We start from the raw sequence: 21,680 nt of genomic DNA on the forward strand, positions 1-21,680 counted from the left end.
GAGTCAGTTTTGATTTAACTGTGTACTGGCTAATACAGTTTATTGAGGAGGTTTGGTTAGGCAGTAGGTCCCATTTACCATTAGAGGGCACTGTTAGATCACTGGTGCGCCATTGCCTCACTTGGATGTGAAACCAATAATGGCACCTGCAAGAAATGAAAAGACTGAAAGCCCTCTTCTCAATCAAATGGAACAACAGGTGATGATCACTGGCTGGAGGGAAAACCTGTAGAGTCTTGGCTCACCACGAGCAGACACCACTTGACTAAACTAATCATAATCAAATGAATCACTGACCAAATTCGGAGCCTATCCAACTCACAGTTGATAAAACAGCTGTTTCTCCTCCGGCAACAACAAGCAGGGTCAGTCTGCACAAATCATACACTGTGAGCCTAAAACCGCATCCATCCCCTTTGTTCTTACTCTGCGGACTATAGCATCAATTACATTGTCATTGAGGGTTCTCAGTCATCCTTTCTCCTTGTTTTTTGCATACACTATTAAATAAAATTAAATAAGACATTAAATACTCTTGATGAGTTTTAATTTCTGGTCAGATGAACCGCTTTACTAATGCTATGTGCATGCATGCACGTAGGCCTGCAGTGTGGTCTCAGCAGTATTATCTTCCCCGTCGATTCATTCACTTAAATCATCAAGTGTGGAGGTGAAGAGGCTGGGTTGAAGAAGGAGTCAGTGAGCTTTTATACCACCATTTTGCACATTATAAAAGGTTCGGTTAACTCCTGCACTAAAGGCCGGTGTATCAGTCCTCAATTAAGAGTGCATTTAATGAAACAGGTGCAAAGTGTTGCCTGCCATTAAGACCGTACTGCAGCACACAATCACTTCAGATGACTCACTGGGATATTTGGTTTTGATATAAGAGCCTCAACAATTCCCCAGTCATAAAAAAAAAAACTGAGTTTAGACTCCTCGATCTAAACGACCATTACGTCCTTAAAGGCCACTATTAGAGTCTCTAAGACCTTGTTAATGTGAAGACCAGACAGGCTGCCAGTTAAAAGCTTTCAAAGCTAAATGGACCTAAAGGGAATTTTCCAGTGAGGTGTGAGGCAAAGTGGGACAGGTTGAGTAGCTCTGCATTTTCTGTGAAAATGTGCACTAATTGACAAAAACACACAGATGCCAGCAGTAATTCTGTGCAACCAAACTGAGCATTAAGCTCCAATGATTAGCTTTGCGGATATTTATGTAAAACTGCAAGTGCCCTGGTTTGGCAGTCGTGTTAATTCAATAAAAACCACAACACACAAACACTGTTGTTAAACTAAGAAATATAATTTATTGCATAAAAATTATATTTAGTTACAGGTAAGAAGGCTAGACATTTATATACAATTGGTACTTTACAGAGATAAAATAATGTCACTGAATCCATTTAGGTTGTTTTTTTTGTAAAAATGTCTGACTTCTCGAACAAAGGCTGAAGTATCCTCTTCGATGGGAGCAAGTTCCATTCCAGTATAGCTCCAGCATAAAATATCCAGAGATATGGCCACAGATCCAGCAGACACACGAGAAATCTGGACGAATAAACACTGTTGTACTCTACTGCTCGACAGTCTCTGTAACAAGAACCGAGGAAAGAAAAACGTCCTGCAGTCGTTTAGGGATCCAAAGTACCGAACTGGTTGTGTTCAGATGATTTCTTCACAGCAAAGGCCCGCAGGGGCTCAAGTTCATGATAGTTAGTCACAACTCGTACTTGTAGCCGTTGCACCGCTTTGTTATGTTTTCCCCGCGTGTGCTTTATCAGTAGAAGTTTCCTGGCTTGGCGATCCAATTCTTCCAGTCCACATGGAGAATTCCCACACAGGCTAGCATCATCAAAAACTGTGAGACCGCTCTCAAACCACTTTAGGATACAAAATTAAAACCCTGTCAGTGTCCTGATCTGAAAAAATAGAATTACTCTTCCAGGAAACAAAAGAAGTCGAAATGCTTCACTTTTTTTTTGTACTTGCATAGCACTTACAAAGAGAAATGACAGATCTTAAGAATGTGCACATACCGCTACGTGCACACCCACCTGCCCACACGCACCCACTCACTCACTCACTCGCGCACGCACACATTCATTTCATTCACACAAACAGTGACTCACTGCTGAAGAGGAGGGATACTGCCTGTGTTTTGGTTATTGTGGTATATGAACACTTTTTTTTTTTGCTTGAGGGAGAGAAAAACTCAGTAACAGAAATTAAGCAACGATAAAGATAATAGCTTGCAGAGAAACATAATGAGTTTGAGATCGCCGTAGTATGGACATATGGACACACAGATGAGTGGTGGACAGAGAACAGATTGCAACATAATTCAGTTAGCGTTGAGGTAAATTTTATGGTCCCCCCGCTGCCCAGTCGATTCAATGCAAGGCTAATTTATTGTATAATCGTCTCTTAAGTGTGGAAACTGCCTTCCGTGACGGCGAAGCAAAGTGCCTCCAAAATGCAGTAAATCCAACAGGACCTTTGACCACCTCTAATCACGTCTTACCGATTACAAAGCACATTTGGAATCGATGCGCGTTATTAAAAACAACACAAACGCGGTTCTGCTATTCAAAACGGAGGCGTCCACCTTCCACCTAACTCTCCCCATTTGGCCTGCCCTACTAGGATCAAAAACAAAACGCAGCAGCTGAGGGGCCTAAACAAGCACAAATGATAAAAACTGGTTCTGTATGATCATAACATCAATGACAATGTGAGAAGAAAAAAAAAAAAGCAATCCACAAATATGGATAATAAATTAAAGAGCGTTCCCCAAAGGAAACTTTTAAGGGGTGACCAGAAAGCTCTCCTGCAGTTTATTCTCAGCAGATATGAGTGTGGCGGAGCGATAGAGGAATGCAGGGAGAGATGAAAGAGAAACACCCCTGTGAGTCGGAATGATATGCCAAGGCTTTGAGGCATTTGTTGGTACAATATAAAGAGTCAGTCTAGTTATCCGCCAATTCTGAAAGAAACGCAACTGCAATCCACCCTCCCACCACGAAGAAGAGGAAGCTTTTTTTTTCTTCTTCTTCTTCTTCTTTTTTCAGCCCAAAGTGATATGACTCAAACCTTGCGGGTTCGGTCCTTAAAGCGGTTAGTCAAGAAATCCTCGCCCGTCTGTGTGATTCATAGGCGATTAATGACCACTTTGTCTGTGTGTGTGTGTGTGTGTGTGTAGCCTGGAGGGGCTGCAGGTAGGTAGGTCGGTGCTGCCTGTCATTCACTTCACACACAGAATGACAATGGAGAAAACAAACCCTGCCATGAGGTGAGATGGTGTTAAATCATGCACTTTCATGCTGCTACTGAAACTTGGGAAACCCCATGTTAGCGTTCGTGTTATTGTGCATCCTTTAGTGTGCTGAATACATGGATTTTTTTTTTTTTTTTTTTAAGTCCCAAAGCACTGTTATTTATATACAAGTCACTTTCAGGATTTGAAGACAGTCAACACCACATCCGACAGATGACTTTACACCCATTTTACGCCTTGGTACTCTCAAATTGGTTTCACATCTTGCAGATGCAACATTGCTTTGGAGGATTCAAGCTGAATCAGGCTAGCAAGTTGGATGGCCTGCATGGAAATGGTTTATGGTGGCCGTGGCAGGGAGATGAGGCAGAGGTAATACAGTACATGTGAAGCAACCAAAACGCTCTGTGGGTTTATGATTGGTGCCAGGGTGTGCATATTCATATATTCATAGGCAGGTATTCTTATTTTCATCCCGGTGGTGTGAAAAAAAAAAAAAAGAAAAAAGAAAAAAAAGGGTCTTGCTCTTTCTTGTTTCTTGACCAATCAGCAATCCCCATCTGTTGTCATGACAACCAGCACCTCACTTTTGCCCATATCTTCCAGCGCGGTCGCCAGAGAGACCAGGTCTGCGTCACCTTGGTGACAAGCTTCCCATAAGTCCAGGAGAACACCTGTGGGGCTAGGCTTTGTGGCGAAGTAGTTCAAATACCTGAGGAGAAGACAGACGAGGCAAGCTGTTAGAGGAAGAGAACGGAGAACTCCATTGCCAGTTATAAAATATCAAGTCATTAATTCTGCCGGTAAAACTTTATTTAGACAGTCCAATATTGATGCCCACTTAACTATCATATTTCACGAAGAAGAGTTACCTAATTACAAAGATGAAACATGCTCTGGCTTCTTTTAGAATTGTTTAATATGCATGACTGAGTCTTATTTTTTAATTTTCTACTCATATTTTCCAGATCCAGAATGAGGAGGATCTAACTCGATATTTTCACAGTTGTCCGTCTGAATTAAAATCACTTAAAAGCCAATTCTAAACTGACAACTCCATACATCTAACGCCAGACAATATGAATATCGACATGGCACATTTTACACAATTCGGCAGCAAGAACAAAGAAACCAGAGGATCAACACGACACTTGACAACTAAAGCGTGGCCGAGCTGCCTTTCGCTCATAAGCGTGTGAGGTGGATCTGACCTGTCAAAGCCCAGACTGCGCGCCAGCAGTCTCCAGTCGCAGCCCCGAGCACTGGGCGCATCCAAACTGGCGCAGATCTTCTGGCGGATGGAGTCAGGCAAACGAAAGGCATAGGGTCCCACTTGAGAGGAAGGCAGGCACGTGCCACCCGAGGGGAGGGGCGAGTGCGGCGGTAGAGTCTGGATGGACAAAGAAATTGAGAAGCACTGAGACAAGTGTTTGCATTTGTAATTGTAACAGAGTCGCCCTCATTGCAACCCCATCTTTGTGTGCAAAAGTCCCCATCTTGGTCGTTACCTCCTGGATGTCCGTGTGCAGCTGGAATATCTGTCCCTCCCCTTCCACCTGTCGGACGCAGATCTTACAGGCGAGCTGCGACACGGCCAGGCTGCCTCTCTCCAGGCTGAAGGTGCAGTGCAGGGGTCTCTGACTGCCGCTCCAGATGTGATAGAACGGTATCTCCTGTCACAAAAAAGAAAAACAGTTAGACAAAAGGGTATCTACCCTGTGGTTAAAGCGACTTCATCCTGGGCCGCGCAATCTAGGAATAATCTAGCGTGCAACAGGCTCCAGTTTGATATTTGATACTGTGCGTTTCCACCATCCGCAGCCTCTCTGTGCACCGGAGCACAATTTATTTCTAAAACGCGCTGTCCATAAATTAGGACCACTATCAGATCCTCTGTTTGTTTATTCAGGGAGAGTCCAGACTGCAGTGCCGTCCTCGCAGCTAAGCTAATGCAGGAGAGATGTTTACAGCAGCAGTGAGTGTATAAAGTCCAATGGATGTATTCTCTGAGGAGAAATAATGGGTTTTCCGCTGCTTTTGCGCCGTCGCTGATTAGTTTATAAGCAACACAAACAATCTTGCCATAGTTTTATTATTTAAGCGACTGATAATTTGTTCTCTGTTCAAATAGTGACAAACATCTCGGTTTTAATACCCACAGATAATTTAGTCCTGACGGCATCAGCCTAATTGCTACAACTAAGTGATGCAATGTGCTACAGGCACCTCTGGTATTTATTAAGCTGTTGTTTCCTTGCCAATTTTGCCTGCCCCTGACAACAGTACTAATGGTGTGAACTGACATAATGCATATTATAGAGAAATATAAGACCATACAGTACATGTCAACAGGATAGTATCTGCTCCCTGCTGCATTACGTCACCTGGTACTTGGCCAGAAGTTTGCTTCTCCAGTGAGTGTGAGGAATGTCGTGGATAGACAGGCGCAGATTGTGGTAGCTATCTTTGAAGAGCAGCGGCTTGGGATCCTCCAACAAAACTCCCCCTAGACTCCTCTCCAAATCCAGCACCTCCTGCACAGAGGAACAGAGAAATCGAGCTGAAGAGCATATTTATTTGATCCTTTTTTTATTTTTTTTTTCCAGAGCTCATCATTTTTAACACATTTCAGGATAATGCTTCCAAAAAAAAAGCTTAATTAAAACGTGCTGCACGCTCTCCAACTTGGTGCCACCAAGTGGAAATGTGCGAGAGCTAACAGTGTGCAAAGCTGTTTGAACTTCGGCAGCCAGAAATGGCGTAATGCGATGCCAGTAAACTGCACACAGCGTGCTCATGTTTACTATCCTGGCCTGGTCTGTGAACACTTCATACGGAAGGGAACGAGAGGAAAAATATTTAACGTCACCGAGTCCGGTTTTAACTGGATCGAGCGCTCGCTCACTGTTTAGTGTGGGGTTTTGTGTTATGCTTTACTATTTCGGGTCGCCGCCTCTTGTGGGACACGGAGATTCAATTTATTGCGGGAAAATTTAATTTGGAGACGCCAGGTGGACCCACGGGGTCGAGAGGGGATGGTACTCTGGAAATAAGTTATATTAACTTTTAATGCTATTATTCTGTGACATGCTTCAATATAACCCAAACACTGTGTCTGTGTTTTATTCTATTTTTAGCTTTTTTTTTTGTACGTCATACTTTTAAGTTTAATGCAGGATTTATGGTGAGTTTATGTTTTCTGTTATTTAGAAACATTTTTCCTAATTTGTTAATGACACAATAAAACTTAATTTATTTACAATATAAACTGACATGATGGAAGATTTAAAAAATAATCTAAATATACAGACATTTGGGAGTGCAGATGCATCCGTACATGGACGATATCTCTGGCTCTACTGGAGTCATAACCTTATCGGAAGAATAAAGAAAGATAAGAAGCTGGACAAACTGAAAGAGGTTCAGATACGCAGGCATCGGCATGCACCCACGCAACGGATAAACGAGACGGACGCACGAGCCGCACCTTGAGTGCATGCGGGGTGTCGTGGATGCAGTAGATCCGCAGGCTGTAGTCCAGCGAGAGGCACGGCGCTCGGGGGGCGAAGAGCGCCAGCTGCAGGCGTTTGCAGGCAGGTTGCGGAGGGCAGGACTGACCCACGAGGCCGTACGTTCCTAGCTGCTCCATGAGAACGTGGCAGCACTCCTCTTCCAGCTGCAGGTAGCACGGGGACGACAAAGTCTCCTCCCCTACTGTCAGCACCTCCTAGACAAAGACAGAAGGAGGGTTCAGTGATGCAGCATCTGCAAACCGGAGACGTCCCCCTATCTTGAGTTTCAACACATAATCCACCCTTTAACCCCTCTCACCCTGTTTACCATCAAACTTCATCGCATTATTTAAGGTGTGGGGTCGTCTCACCTCCCATGCGCCCTGGTGCGTTTGCGTCTTGAGTGTGAGTGTCCAGTCAGGCGTTGGTGTGTCCAGTTGAGCGCAGTGAGGCAAAGTAAGGACGACGGGACGATTTAGCAGCATTCCAGATGGACCACAGCTCACCACGGGACTTAGTACAGTCTGGCTGCCTTCAGAGGGTAACCTGTGAATATCCCACACACACACACATAAATATATTTGCAAAACATCTCTCTTCATTTATAAAAGAACAAGGTTGTGACATCATTTTCGAACATGCTGATACCGACGTATTTGGGGAAAACTGAATATCAAACCCCTCATAAACTTGGCAAGAAATGAATCCGCTCCGATTTTAGGGTAAAAGCTGAGACAAGATGTTTTTTTATCCTTAGGAGGAAAAAAAAGTGACAGAAGTAGCTCACAGTAGGTGTGACTTGCATTGGAAATGTTTCTGATTGAGGTGAGAACGAGGTCTATTCAGCCTTCAGGGCGCGACGGAGATGAAAGAAATGAAGGAATAAAGATGAAGGGCACTCACGTTGTTTTGTCCCACTTGTTGATAATGAGGTACATCTCGTAGAACTTCCCCTGGGGGATCGTGCCAGGCGGGACCAGCAGGCTCACACCTAAGGGAGGAGGTTTTATGACTTGTATTGTCTTATGTGTAATCAACTAAAAAATCTGGTTTTACGTGTGAGAAGACAGGTTCAGGCAGCGCGCATTACCTGTGTTGGGGATGGTAAGGCGGCCTCCCAGATTTCCCAGAGTGGCGCTGGTGCTCAGCCCAGGCTCTCTGGACAGGGTGTGGCTGTGGTAGTCTCTCTCTCTACCCACGGTACCCACAGACTTCAAGCTGAGGATTTCTCCGTCCACTGAGACCATGTCGGTGGGCAGCTCCAGGGATGAAAGCGTGGAGGAGTTATACACCTTGATTTTGAGGCTGGGCAGGGGGTCCAGCAAGGGAGAGGTGGTCATCGGGATCTTGTGGGGGCTGTCGTTGACCCCCTGCTGCAGGGAGAAGAGGGGCCCGCGGAAAGACCCCGCCGTGGCTGTCAGATCCGGAGGAGCTGAGGGATGCAGAGGGTGAGGGTTATCTGTGGGCACAGGAGAAGGGATGAGTTGTTCTCTTATCGCCAGAAATGACACAGGCAGGGAGTGCTAAAAGAGACGCGAGTGAAATGGATTAATGTTACTAATTAATATTTGATGGCCAGAGCAAGAGAAAGGACACCATGACAAATGCCTAAAATGTAAAAAATGTAATATAATACAGCACAGAACGGAGGAACTGACTGAGAGGAGATAATGGTATAAAAGAACTAATTTATGGGATGATATAAATAGCAAAGTGATAATGAAATGAATGGTGACAAAGTGCTTATAAGAAAATGAGTCCAAACAGGAATAGCTGTGAAAACAACAAAACAAAGATAGACCGCGGCGCGCAAACGTGGACTGAGTTATGTGTGTGAGTCACTGGGCGTATGTGCGAGCGTGTGAACTCACCCTGTCTGGGGGGCTTGTAGTTGCCAGGGTGGAAGGCGGCGGTGAGCGCGGACGAGGAGTCGGTGATGTCGCCGTGGAGATGGCGGCATCTGCGGCGATATGCGAGGACTCCCACGCACAGCACCATTATCACGCTGAGCAGCAGGGCCACCACCAGGCCGGCGTAGACCGCTATGCCCATACCTGGGGCCAGGGCTGGGGAGGGACGGAGAGCGAGGCGGTTAGGACGTCGTAAGGAGGACACGCGTGGAAACGCACAAGTTACAGAAGCAAGGGAAACACAAGAGGGGAGAAGTAATCTGAATTGCTACACATTCTTAAAGTAGGAAAAGTAAGAACTTAGTTATTGTAGCCAAAGTTGGTGCTGAAACTCATAGTTCATTTGCCATCAGACTATAGACAAGAGTCATAATGAGAAAATAATCGTTTGCTACTAAACCACGAGAAGATCATTACAAATCCAGTTGGTTTGAGTTTTTTTCTGAGAACACAATCAATGATGTGGCCTTCCTGAAATCGACTGTATAAAATATAATCTGAGAGCATCATTAATCAAGAACTAAATATATCTGCAATCAACAACAACCTGTATTTATGCAGCCATTGTTTCCAAGTCTTAAAACAACACTGGCATAATCATACCGCGGGTACAATGAATGGAGTTGCAATAGTTGCTCCTCTTGTCAATACTGGACTTCAAAAGATTCCTCCTCAGGGTGATTACAGTGTAACAGATGGGGGTTAAAATCCCCAGTTTGTGGGGTGACCCAATGGCCAAATGGTTTGGGTGCATACCACATGGGCTAACATGCCCAGCAGAGTCCTTGTTTTGACTCCGGGCCAACCAGTTGGACCCTCACTGCATGTTCTCTCCCAGTTCTCAATCTCTACTCTTGCAGAAATCTTTAAAAACTTCTGTGTGACAGTGCAGCTGCTACGAGGCTTAAGCAATCAGAGGAAGTCAAATTAAATGTGCATCCTCTAAAGTTATAGTCATTTTAGCGCTTTATTCCCTGCATTTCTTCTTTTACACAACAGCTCAGCGATGAATCACCATCCGGGAAACAGAGAGAACGAATTAAAGGGACTGGAACTTAGAAAAATGGGACACATATGATTCAGTAAATCGGTACACCGATGCTGGCTAAGTGGATCAGGTGACAGCTGCGATGTGACCAATCCACATTAAACGCAGTGTCTTTGCCGGGTGTGTTTCCGCTGTGGGTGACATTAATTCAGTCACAGGGATTCACCAGCTGGGTTACACTCCCTTCATGACACCTCACACGAAAATTCTCACACAAGAGTTCCGTGCAGCGATGCAATAATCGGGGACAAAGAGCATCTGCAGATGCACCGAGTCGAGGTATTAGCATTGGCACCGGGAGAGAAAAATATGGATTTGCGCATTCCTAGAAAAACAGGCAGATTAACCATCACGACCCTGAAACTTCAAATGAATGTTTACACAGAACAAAGACGGTGGATTTTGTTTCCCATCTGTTACACCGGAATTGCATTAGGGAAGGGAACACATCACAGTCAGTGTGGACAGGAGAATTTATCAAAAGCCACTCTTTCTGTGTACTTCTAGACTCAGTGTCTTGAGGTAGACTTAAAACTGTATTCTTTAGCTCTGCTGAAATACATGTTAAGATGCAGTGTTCAGTTTAAAGGTGTATAGTTCACTGACATCAGCCCAGAAAGCCTCATTAACAGAATCCTAGTCTGCAGGGGCTGCATCTATCCATACTTACCCAAAGTAAGTATGGGTAGAAGTGAGGTGAGGGGGCGGTTGGCCTTAACTTCACCTGCACCCCATTGAGCTCCCTCCCCTTTCTCCTGCTGGGTGATTGGTTTTGACTGGTCAGCAGGCCCACAACAGCCCTGACTCCTCAATGCTGGCAGAGCCAGACCCAACACGGACACGTGAGCCAGTCACACCACAGCAGAAGAAGCGAAGACAAGAAGCAAAGTTGGCGGGAGACAAAGAAGAGCAAAAATGAAGAAGGAGACGACAGGCTGGATATACACGGGAGGAGAGAGAGCCAGATGAGAGGCAATTTGGCAAAAAGGACAGGAAGGAGTTAGAGATAAGGTTGTGATTTGTTGAGAGGACAGAGGGATTATACGTGTGTTGAGAAGGGGAGAGGAGATAAGGATGGCGGTGCTTGAGGAAAGAGGGGAAACCACAGACACTGGTGAGCAGCAATGAGAGTGGAAGAAAGGGCGGAGGAAAGCAAAGCCGGAGGCAGACGGGCTGGCAGAGGAGAGCTCCAGTGCTCACGTGGCGCGATGGAACTGAATCCGACAGCCGTCCGCACTTATTACCAGAAACGGAACAATAGCGAATTAGGTGCATTACCGTGGCCGCTCTCCCCTGAGTCCACATCACATTGAGCTGGCGGAATTACCGTCACTTCAAATGTACACTATATTACAGATTAACGGAAAGTCAAACAGAAATCAAATGTATTTCTGCAGCGAGGGGCCGCGCTTCTACCTCGCAGCCTATGGATCAAAGAGTCTTAGCTTGGAGGCATTTGCTAAGTCCACAACAGAGCCTGCACAGTTGTCACGACGGGTTAGCACTAGCTGAACCATTCTGGGCAGTTTGCTTAATTAAGCCGACGTTTATTAATCTGCTTGTTCCAACTGTATCCCTTTCTTCAATCTACAATTGCAGCAAGTGACTAATACTGAGTCAGTTGTGAAACCTATGCTAGACTCCACACACTAGACAAGAGAGGACAACAACACTCATAAGCAACTTGGACAAGAAGGTGAGGCGTTTACACGCTGAACGTGATCTGAGATGACATGTATGACGTGGACGGACGGGGCCAACACATGCACTCGACGCCACAGTTGATTTAGGACCACTACGATCCTGTATGACAGACACACACACACGTACGCGCACACGCTACAAAGACAAAGCAGTAAAAGAGGAAAGTCATGGGAAGGTGAACTTACGATGGCTTGCATGTTCAATAGAAATCTTTTTATCTGTTCGAACGGGAGAAAAAAAAACAAGAGAAGAAGAAAAGGAAAAAAAAAACATAAAAATGGATGGACTGGTTGTTATGCAGATGAACAATGCAACAACATAATGCAAAGCAACAACAGCTCGTCAAAAGGAAAACAGAAATGTAAACATAAGATGCAAACAAGGAAACATAATTCATATCTAGAAAATAATAACCCCTTTCGAGAGTGTGAACGTGAATGTGGGGCATTGTCAAATGATGCTCGGAGCGATTGTTTCTATAATATACAAGGAAAAAAAATAAAAATGCATTAGGCGTGACTGTGAAAGAGATTAGCGGCGTTTGGATGAGAGTGGCAAAGTTAAGGACCGCTTCGAAAGCAAACGAGGACAAGGACACTGGTGTTTGTGTGGCACATGAGGGGAGACAATGCAGCTTTATACAGCCCCGCAGGGCGCGTTATCACCTCCATCCTATGAAGAAGAAGAAGAAGAAGAAGAAAAAAACAAAAAAAAAACTCCTCTCCTGACGGGAAACAGTCATTTCCAAGATAACACCAACGTGAATCACCACTAAGCGGTTTGAGGAATATCGAAACCATCTTTCAGGATTGTGTCACTTACTAGATCTCAAATCAAATAACCTTCTCTCCGTAGCGTCGTCTGAAACGACAAATGGCTTCCCCCGTCTTTGCCATTCGTCCGACAGCAATTAGAATCTAAAAGGATGCAATGAAGTTGATGGTCTGCGGTGTCTCAGAGCGTTTTACATTTATGATTAGGGTATTTAGCCAATCCTCGGCGGGATATTACAGCGAGAGCGAGATAGCTAGTGTTTGATTGAAGTGCGCGAGGAAAGCATAGAGTCTGTGGCCGCGAAATAATCGTATGTATGCGCCGGGGCAAACAAATAAGTCAGTCAAAATCCTGCCAAGTGACACATTTACAGATTTTCTATAAAGCTTAGCGTCTCCCGTCTTTGTCGGAGCCACTCGAACGCTTGTTTTCCCGATGGCCTCCTGAGAACGCTCGGCTCTGCTCAGTCAAATCAGACAGCGCATTTGTCTAATCTGGCTCCTCCGTGGAAGCTTGTTTGTGTCAGGACTCGCGTGTATGTCTAACAGAGGTGAAGCGCGGCGTTGCTCTGCGTATGATCTTCCCGCCGCACGTGCTTTTAGGAGGTTCGTCTGCATGCCGTGTCTTCATGTGCGTGTTTTTTTTTTTGTAAGTGTGCCTTTGTGGATGTGCATCTCAAAGATTCTAATGCGCTGTCAGCTGGATTCCTCCCAGCTCATCACGGGCTGCACATTGGGTGTCAGTGTGAGTCTGACTCACTCTCATATGCTCTACCCTTTTGCTAATTTTTCGACTTGGCCGTGCCATGCTCTCTTCCCACTCCGTGTGCTCCTTCAGCCCTGCACTTGCTCTATATTTCTTTCCTCTCCCTCTCCTTCCATCTGTATTATTTTAGATGTGGGCCTTCTCTTTTCATGAAACTAAAATTTTCCCTCAAGGAACATCTGTCTGCGATTTAGCCCTTTTCACATTTGCGCTCTCACCATGCTGCCATGGCCAAACACCTTGGGAAGACAGTTCTATACACCTTGGAAATGTAACACAGCTCATGAAGCTGTGAGCTATGAGCAAAGAAATCACCGCCTGCAGGAGTTTCAATTATCAATTCAATAAACACCTGAAGCAGAATGAGCTCCCAGGGAATTGACTCCTACAGATACATAAGAAAAAATGTTTTTCTTATAATGTTAGACACTCGACCGATTGGCAGTGGAGCACTGAATTCAGTCAGAAGCTGATGTATCTTAAAGAGCAGAAGGCAGAAATATACATAAACCAAATATTTACTGTTATTTGACATGTAACAACTGCACCAGTTCAAACTATTCGGAGACTTACTTCGTGCACACAACCCCTCGGTGCAGTTTTTGCTCTCCATCATGCTGCCGCTGCAGTGCTTTCCTCCATTTATGGGTGGGGGGGCTTGGCACTCACGGCTGCGCCAGTGGGTGCACTCCGTCCCACAGGCGGACCACTTTGCCCACTCCGTCCAACCTCCATCCACTGGAATGGCAACAGACATGCGAGTCACTTAACAGCAGACCTACAGCAACACACTTTCCGTCTCTCCAGGTGGGAGAGAAATCGGGCGTGACGTTATAATGCAGCGCGATGCATATGTAATGGCCCGGAGTGCATCATTTTGCAATTTGCGAAAGGCATTCCGTGGTTTGCTTCAAACGACTTCGGAGCCAGCGTGGTCTGTAACACATGGCGAAGCACAAATAACCACTGTAGCGCTGTGTTTCTGACGCAGACACCTCAGAACAATGAAATCAGAGCAGTTACAAAAGCAAATGCTATTCTGTTCTGGCTGGCTGGAGTTGGTTTTCAGTTAAACAAGGGGAAGCGCTCTGTTTTCCTGCATAAGTTCTTTCCGGCACTTCCAGCAAAACGGCCCATTTGAGAAATTTCTTTACATTCCAGTGCGCGACTATTTTATCTGGAGTTGTTATAAATAACACATGAGCAGTAGTCATCTTCACCTGGGCACAGTGTGGTGCAAGTTACTCTCTGGACGGGTGGGCCTTCACAGAAGGCTCCTCCGTTCAGGGGGGCAGGATTGGTGCAGCTGCGCGTTCGACGCTGCCAGCCCCGCCCGCACCGAGCATTACACTCCGACCATTCAGTCCACGAAGACCAACCGCCGCTCACTAACAGAGAGACACACACAGAGAAAGAGCATGAAAGTTAGCATTTCATCAGTAATGAGAAGAGAGAGAAATCCTCGAGGGGCTGCTACTCAATAAGCCAGAAACATCAAACGTACAAGAGTACAAAATCTGATCTTTTGATAATGAAAGTATATGAATGGAAGGAAATTCACTCTCGTGTCTGAAGCGCCAGAGAGGCTGAAAAGAGAAAAATGCATATGCTACCATAAACAATGAGAGTAGCGGTGCTGCTGCGTCTTTTCGCCACCACGTTACGGGCCACACAGGTGTAGTTGGCGGTGTCCGAGAGTCTGGCCTGTTTGATGATCAGGTCATGATCGATGGTGATCAGGAAGTTCGAGTCCTGCGATGGAACTATGACATCCTCATTCTTCAGCCAGTCCACCTGGAGAGAAGCAAGAAGAGAACATTATTACGGTGACAGGAAGTCATAGGGCCTGCTCAGACCTTGCATTAAGATCCGATCGCAAGTGATCATTTTTAGGTACATGTGTCCAGACCTGGTATTAACATCTGTCTCCAGACCCTATCACAGTACGCAAATAAACCCCAACATCATCTGAGGTGCAGTAGAATATTCTAAGAGCTGATTTTTCTAATGGATCTCTACCACTGTCCCAGAACTGAGAACAGCACTGTTTTATGTATGCGTGTCATGTCGTGGGCACACGTTCTCCACCCTGACGTTAGTTAGACCTGCACAAAACTCAGATTATATCTCCAACCCTGGAAGCTTCTATACGTGTCATAATCTCTTTTAATAAAGGTAAATAAAGAGGAAATGCTTAACAAACACACGGCTCCTCATACATCGTGATCGGATCGCACCGATCGGATCTTAAATGCAAGGTATGAACAGGCCCGTATGAACCAAATTTAAAAACAAGCTAAAATAAAAACCAAATAATTCAGTTCTCACACTTCAATTTTGACTTTCTTTCATTTTTTATTTATTTTTTTTTGGCAGATCTTCACATAAATCGTTGTACAAATCAGCAGGTGTGTATGCATAAACATGAGTCAGCACACCGTGCCCAGAGCTATTGGGTAAACACCCCAAACCTGCACAGCTTTAAGCCGGCACACGTGGTTTTGATCAAACAGTCGAAATTTGAGCCATTTTTGCTGAGTAAAAAAACTAATTTCTTCAGTTTTCTCCTGAGAAAAACATCTCGCATGCATTTTTAACACATCTCCTTACTAATGGGGATAATATCATAGCCGACTAGCACAAGCGATACAATCTGTATTCATTATTAAACGCTGATATTTCCTGTTCTTCTCTCTCCTGTGATCGCGTAACGTGTGCTTTTTCGTTCTAACATCTTTATGATCCCTTCATGCTACATGTTGTTTTTCATTCTACATTACCGCCATGTTATTAAGCTGCTGAAGAGTAAACAGCAGAGCTTGGCAAAACATTAATATTTACTCGACTAATAAAAATCTACGTTCATGAATAATTTGTCTTCTTTTTAGTACTTTGTCGTGTGTTTTATGAGAACTATAAACAGCTCGGTGTTAAAACACAGAGTGGATTTAAGCCTTTTGAGCTTTGTTGCTTAAATAACAGCGAATGCATTCAGTGACGTTTATGTGTTTAAATGAGAATTTTATTGATGGTGTCAAAATGTCAGTGGCCTGCCCTTTGCTTTCATCCCTTTTGTTTTATGCAGTTGCAGACTGTAGTGTATAAATTAGTAGGACTGATTGTTGATGAAGTAGACTTCTGCTTTGCTGACACTCTAATATACATAGACAGTACGTGAGAGGTTTTATACTACAAACATAAATATATCTGAACTATAAATTAACATCAAGACTACAAATTTGACCCCAGAAGTGAAGGTTCTGAGGAACGGGGCATTTACCTCAGCAGCGGGCATGCCCTCTGGGGGGCGACACTGCAGCAGCACCTCCTGCTCTAGCCGCACCTCCCGTCCAAGAGGCTCCTGCTCGAAGTTCTTTCTCAGGTCTACAGGGGGAGACACACACGCAGTCGGCAGTTAGTGAAGGCCGTCCCACGGCGGCGGAGTGACACCCTGTTTATCTCTGTGACACTGGCTGTCACAAACACACACACACACACACCAGGCAAAAACCCTGCAAAGCCCCTGTCACTTCGTCGCTTTTTTCCCCCCTCCGTGCCCTCATAAACATTCAACGTGTCAATCACACTACCCCACACATCTCCGCGGGGGACTCGGATGGAGTGTAACAGCAAATTTATTTGCATATATGCTTAAGCTGACGCGTACGACAAGCGAAAAGTCAGAAACATTTGCCTTTCTGCAGCTTGTATTTCTGCCTCGCTCTCTCTCTCTCACACACACAAAAACACACAAAGCCTTGATACTGACATGCAATGCGAACATAGGCACGGTTGCTCTTGGTGGTGCCAGCTGAGCTCCAGGCCACACACTGGCACCAGTAGTCCTCGAGCCCAAACAACTCCTCCACCTGCGTCCTCGACACTGAGATGTCCACCTCCCGCACCACCAGGCCTGTACGGAGAGAGAGAGAGAGCGGGGAGGGCGAGGGGAAGATTAGCGAGGCGTGTTTTTCACATTGCATATAAATAATGCATTGGCTGCAGGCCAAAGGAAGTTAAGGTGCACATAAAATCCTATAGGAGCTAATGGGTTATGTAGTTGAAAATGATGTTAGTAATTGAGTATGATGTTTATGTCTGTAAAATACAAGGTGACACTACTACGTGTGTGGTTGTGTTTATCACCTGTGATCTGATCCAGACTCTCTCTGGTGACGTGATCGTTCTGATTCACCCATTCTCCGTTACACTTGAAGTAGATCTGGGTGGCGGGTGAAGCCCGGCAGCGCAGCTGGACCGGCCGGTTCTTTACGATGAAAGCGTCCTCCGGTTCCAGCAGGAATTCTGGGAGCGGTTCTGCCGGTGCCGACGGGAAGGAGTCGGGGAGAACCTCGGCCTCGCTGTAGTCGGTGCTCTCTGAAAACGCGGGACACAGAGGAGATTAAGACGACTGTCGTTCAATAGGAAGACTTGTGAGCGAGTCTCCATCAGTACTGGGGATGGCTGCTCTGTGGCAGATCCCGGACGCCGATCTCACTGCAGAGGAAGTAAGAAATAAGCAAAGTGACAAATTTGTCCCTCGAGGATCAATAAGCTATCACAAACTTGGAGGGAGTACGTCTGCGTGTGACAGCTTGTCATGTGTGTCTCAATCCAGCTTCAGGGTATTAACGCAACCCTGTTAGTGCATTTTCAAGACATTTAAGGTGTTGACAGTTCCCACTGTTAGTGACATTTCTGCCTCCCTATACGGCCAGTAATCTGGTCAATGCAGGCCTCCCGCTCGGGCCTCCCCATGCTTCTCAGCTGGAGAGGAGAGCTGCTGACCTTGCACTGATAGGCTGTGGTGATCGCACATTATCTCCTGACATTTTCGATGTGACACATCCCTCGCGGCGACGCTGCCAAGAGCTTCTCTTGGCAGGAAGGACGCAGTATTTCTGACCTCTCCGCTTGTACTTGTTACTCCAATAATGACGGGTTGATTCCAGGCAGTATATCAATGTTGCGACGTTACTGGGGTAAACATTTCGAGGGTCAACCTGCTTGTTTTTCTGATTTAAAAGTTATTTCAGGAAAACCTATGACTGGGCAAACACAAATAAAACCCACCAGACGGTTTGGAGGCTGGTTTGAAACTTCCATTGTCTTGTTTTACCATCTATCTCTACACCTTTTGGGTAACTCTGGTTCTCATAAATTGTTAATGGCTGTGACCTTCCAGGAGAAGACTTTGTTCTGCTTATGAAAATGATCTGAATTCAATAAGCATTAAGTGGAAGACTGGAGCGGAGTGCAGAGGAATGACAATGTTGGCTCCAGTCAGGAAAATCCAAAAAAAGCTACTGGCATATGCAGCTTGGTGGATATGCCCCTGACACATGCAGATGCACACACACACAGAGGCATGTAGGGATAGCTCATGGGCAACTGTGTCTTTCTTGCACAGCAGTCTCACAGTTCTTAAATCTCATTCTCTGGATTCAGTGGATAAGGAGAGAGGTGTGAGAGCAAACACAGCTGCTTTTAGATAAAGGGATTTAAAGCAGGCAAATTTGCAGGGTTCGGTTTTCAAAATGTATCAAGGCCTACGTGATCGGTTATTCCTCAACCGGGGAACAAGAGAAACTACTTAGAAAGATACCATCTCCTATTTTAGGAGAGTGAGCACTCCCATCCCACTGTTTCCCTTGACAGATTCGGTCTAAGACATTAGGGGAAGCAAAGAGCAACACAGAGCATGAAGGGGAGAAAAGTGGCAGGACTCAAACCAAGGCCAACAACAAGTACTTATGGGATTCAAGGCGCTGTAGCATTTTCATGTACAGGTATGCTGCTCCCACTTGACCCAAATCTCCTCGGCGATAAAAAGGGGCCGGCAGGGCTAAAAGAGGCTGAAGCGCCGTTGCCCACGGCTCAAAGACTCGACTGCGCCGTGGCCGCAGGACAGACAGAAAGGGCAACAGCTGCTCCAGGCCATCCCTGATGGACCTGTCATCCCGGATCAGTCTCTGCCTTTCTTGATTCTGTCCCTGACACAAGCACAAGCTTCTTCTTCTGACTCCTTCAGTAACCTGTGACCTACACTGAACCCTGTTTATCTTTATGATTTCATTTGGTTTCATTATGTTCATCAGGCTCTGGTTGTCAGATTTGTGTTTGTGGTGGACGGTGAAGAGTTTGGAGAAGCTGAACTTTTTACACATCTTGCCCAACTTTCAGAGAAATTCCTGGGAAGAGAACAGCAATATAAAAAAATATGTAACACGAACAGTTGTCTGATAATAGTGGCCACACCCTTACACTAAAACTAAAACACACGTTCGTCTCTGCACCCCCATGTTACACCACAGGAGCGTTCCACAATCTACAGAACTTTTATGCTCTCAGTTGCAGGTTTACACGCAGGTGAACACAAACAAACACAATTAATTAAAGTTAACACATCTCAAAGTGATGTTTAACCACGAACACAAATCCCATTCATTGTCGCGCCTCTCTCACAGTTCTCTCCTCTCCTCTTGCCTTACTAAGCTGTCGCCTTCAGTCTTTCAGACTTTGAATTCTCTGTCAATAACCAATTGTGTTGCCCCCTCCCCACCCCTCACCCCCGCACTTTCCCTTTGTCCGGCATTGATCGGTCGGTGTTCAAACATCGGCTGAAAGCGCAGCCTGTCACTCTTCAGGCGCGATGAGAGGGGGCGTACGCAGAGAGAAATAGGAAGGCAGAATAATAAAATAAAAAAAAAAAAGATGGCAGCTGGAAGACAAACAGAGTGAGACGGCTGTGGTTGAGACGGAGACAGAATCGGGTATTCAGATAAACCTCCCTCTCTGTGCTAGTGTGTGTGTGTGCGCGAGTTTTGAGGCCTGCAAAGAGGCACAGTTTAATTAAAACACTTTTGGATGACAGAGGTAGGAGACAGACAGCTTCAGCCCCCACCGCCACCACCACCACCACCGCCACCACCACCGCCACCACCATCTTTCTCTGGGATAATGGAGCCGGTTGGTTTAAAGTGGAACCTGTGTTTTTGGGCCAGCATACAAACATCCATCAGAGCTCAGCAGCCGGCAATTTGCGCGGAATGGAGGAGCCTTAAAGAGAAGAACTCCTCGCCGTGCAGCGCAGCAAGTCTTTTATTACTCTAATGACAGACAGCAGACAGCTAGACAGCAAACACAGGCTTCTGAGTATTCTTCTCTCGAGCACACAATCGTGCAAACACGCACACGTAGATCCAGACGCCGGATGACAACCTATGCTTATACAGTACGTTCTCAGCCACTCTTATTCATGTATGCTAAACCCCACCGCAACCGGAGGAGTCCCCCCTCCTTTTGTGTGCGACTGTGTGGCGGAGCTCAGAGCTTCAGCACGGTGTAACCGAGAGTCGGAGTGACAGCGGCGGAGCCTGGGCTGCGTGGGAAGAAGAAGAAGAAGAAGAAGAAGAGGGAATCTGGACAGAGGTGGCAGCATGGGAAGACATGAGAGCTGGCCAAAGACAGGACAAGAGACACTCTAAAGACAAGTGGAGAGGAGAGAGAATGCACTAAACACCCTCTCTCACGCACATACCCAGTAGTGGCCTGCTATAATAACTGGCAAGGAAAATGAATCACAGCAATGTCAGTCTTTGTCTCAGCCTGACTGTGAGACTGTCTCTGTTGTTCTTTCTGCCCTCTGTCTTTCTCCACCCTCCCTTTTTCTTTTGCCTCTCATTCTCTCTCTCTCTCACACACACACACACACGGATGACTGTAATTTTCTTAGCCCCAGCGCCTCTAGCCAGAGTGGAGTCTAAAGCGTCTGTGCTTTATCATTACCTTTACAGAGTTAGTCATTACCGTCCCCTCCAGTGCCCTCACTATCCCAACACTGCACTCAGGAGTCGGGGGGGGAAGCAAAAAGAAAAGAGAGAAAATGGCACAGGGAGAGGAATACTTTGAAGGAGCCAAACAACAGTGAAACGCTATAAAAGACACAGGGTCAAGTTGTGTTTGGCAAGAACAGGATTTCTTTTTTTTTTTTTGGGTCATCCTATAAGGTCAGAAACAAACAAACAACAACACGGCATCCCACCTCCTCCCTTCCGCTTTTCAGTCGAAATGTATGACATGGGAGTGCTTTTCTTTCTGCCCTCCCCTGACTCCGGTCCTCCTTCCCTCCTGCCTGCCGGATTCAAAGCACTTTGTGCAGCTCCAGCCGACTTCAAATGACATCCTACAGGCTTAAACGCAAACACACATAGCGAGGTAGCCCAGAGCTATGAAGCAATGAAGCACGGCCGGCTTGCTGAGACCGCTAAGGACAAACAGCTGTGAGGACAGACAGTCAAATATGACAACGCTGCCGGTGACAGAGAAAACAAGGCCAATTAATAAAGTGATCAACGGCCATTATGTAACATCGACTGGCTGACCGTATACATCATCCTCACCCTATCTACCTCATTATCTTCATTCTAGCGAGGAAGCCCCCGAGGCACGAGGCGCGCACACACAGAGGCAGGTCGAAAGAGACAGAGATGGATGGAGGGAGACAGTCTCTCCTTGCCTTCCTTAAAGGACAATTACACTGAGTGATTGATATTCAGACTGACCTCATCCTCATCAGCCTGAAAAAAAAAGAGGAGGGAGACAGGAGAGAGAGAGAGAGAAATAGCAAGGGGGGAAAAAAAGATGAAGTGAAGAGATGTGAAGTCTGGAAAAAATAAAACAAGTGTCGAG

General features: G+C 45.8%; 1 protein-coding gene across 1 annotated transcript in view; it reads right to left on the reverse strand.

Moving 5' to 3' along the window:
• Positions 1 to 1,182: 1,182 nt before the first annotated feature.
• Positions 1,183 to 21,680, reverse strand: part of unc5b (unc-5 netrin receptor B) — a 46,209-nt gene continuing 25,711 nt past the window's right edge. The window contains exons 2-17 of the mRNA XM_084561326.1: positions 17,136 to 17,366; positions 16,759 to 16,902; positions 16,270 to 16,373; positions 14,603 to 14,783; positions 14,210 to 14,377; positions 13,563 to 13,727; positions 11,636 to 11,668; positions 8,660 to 8,854; positions 7,879 to 8,247; positions 7,692 to 7,779; positions 7,160 to 7,334; positions 6,764 to 7,003; positions 5,661 to 5,810; positions 4,785 to 4,949; positions 4,488 to 4,666; positions 1,183 to 3,988 (exon numbers count right to left, since the gene is read on the reverse strand). Coding sequence (XP_084417452.1) covers positions 3,823 to 3,988; positions 4,488 to 4,666; positions 4,785 to 4,949; positions 5,661 to 5,810; positions 6,764 to 7,003; positions 7,160 to 7,334; positions 7,692 to 7,779; positions 7,879 to 8,247; positions 8,660 to 8,854; positions 11,636 to 11,668; positions 13,563 to 13,727; positions 14,210 to 14,377; positions 14,603 to 14,783; positions 16,270 to 16,373; positions 16,759 to 16,902; positions 17,136 to 17,366 — 2,753 coding nt within the window. The 3' untranslated portion in view covers positions 1,183 to 3,822. The remainder of the gene's footprint in view (positions 3,989 to 4,487; positions 4,667 to 4,784; positions 4,950 to 5,660; positions 5,811 to 6,763; positions 7,004 to 7,159; positions 7,335 to 7,691; positions 7,780 to 7,878; positions 8,248 to 8,659; positions 8,855 to 11,635; positions 11,669 to 13,562; positions 13,728 to 14,209; positions 14,378 to 14,602; positions 14,784 to 16,269; positions 16,374 to 16,758; positions 16,903 to 17,135; positions 17,367 to 21,680) is intronic.

The sequence above is a fragment of the Chelon labrosus genome (genome assembly GCF_963514085.1).
Source record: "Chelon labrosus genome assembly, chromosome: 15".
NCBI lineage: Eukaryota > Metazoa > Chordata > Actinopteri > Mugiliformes > Mugilidae > Chelon > Chelon labrosus.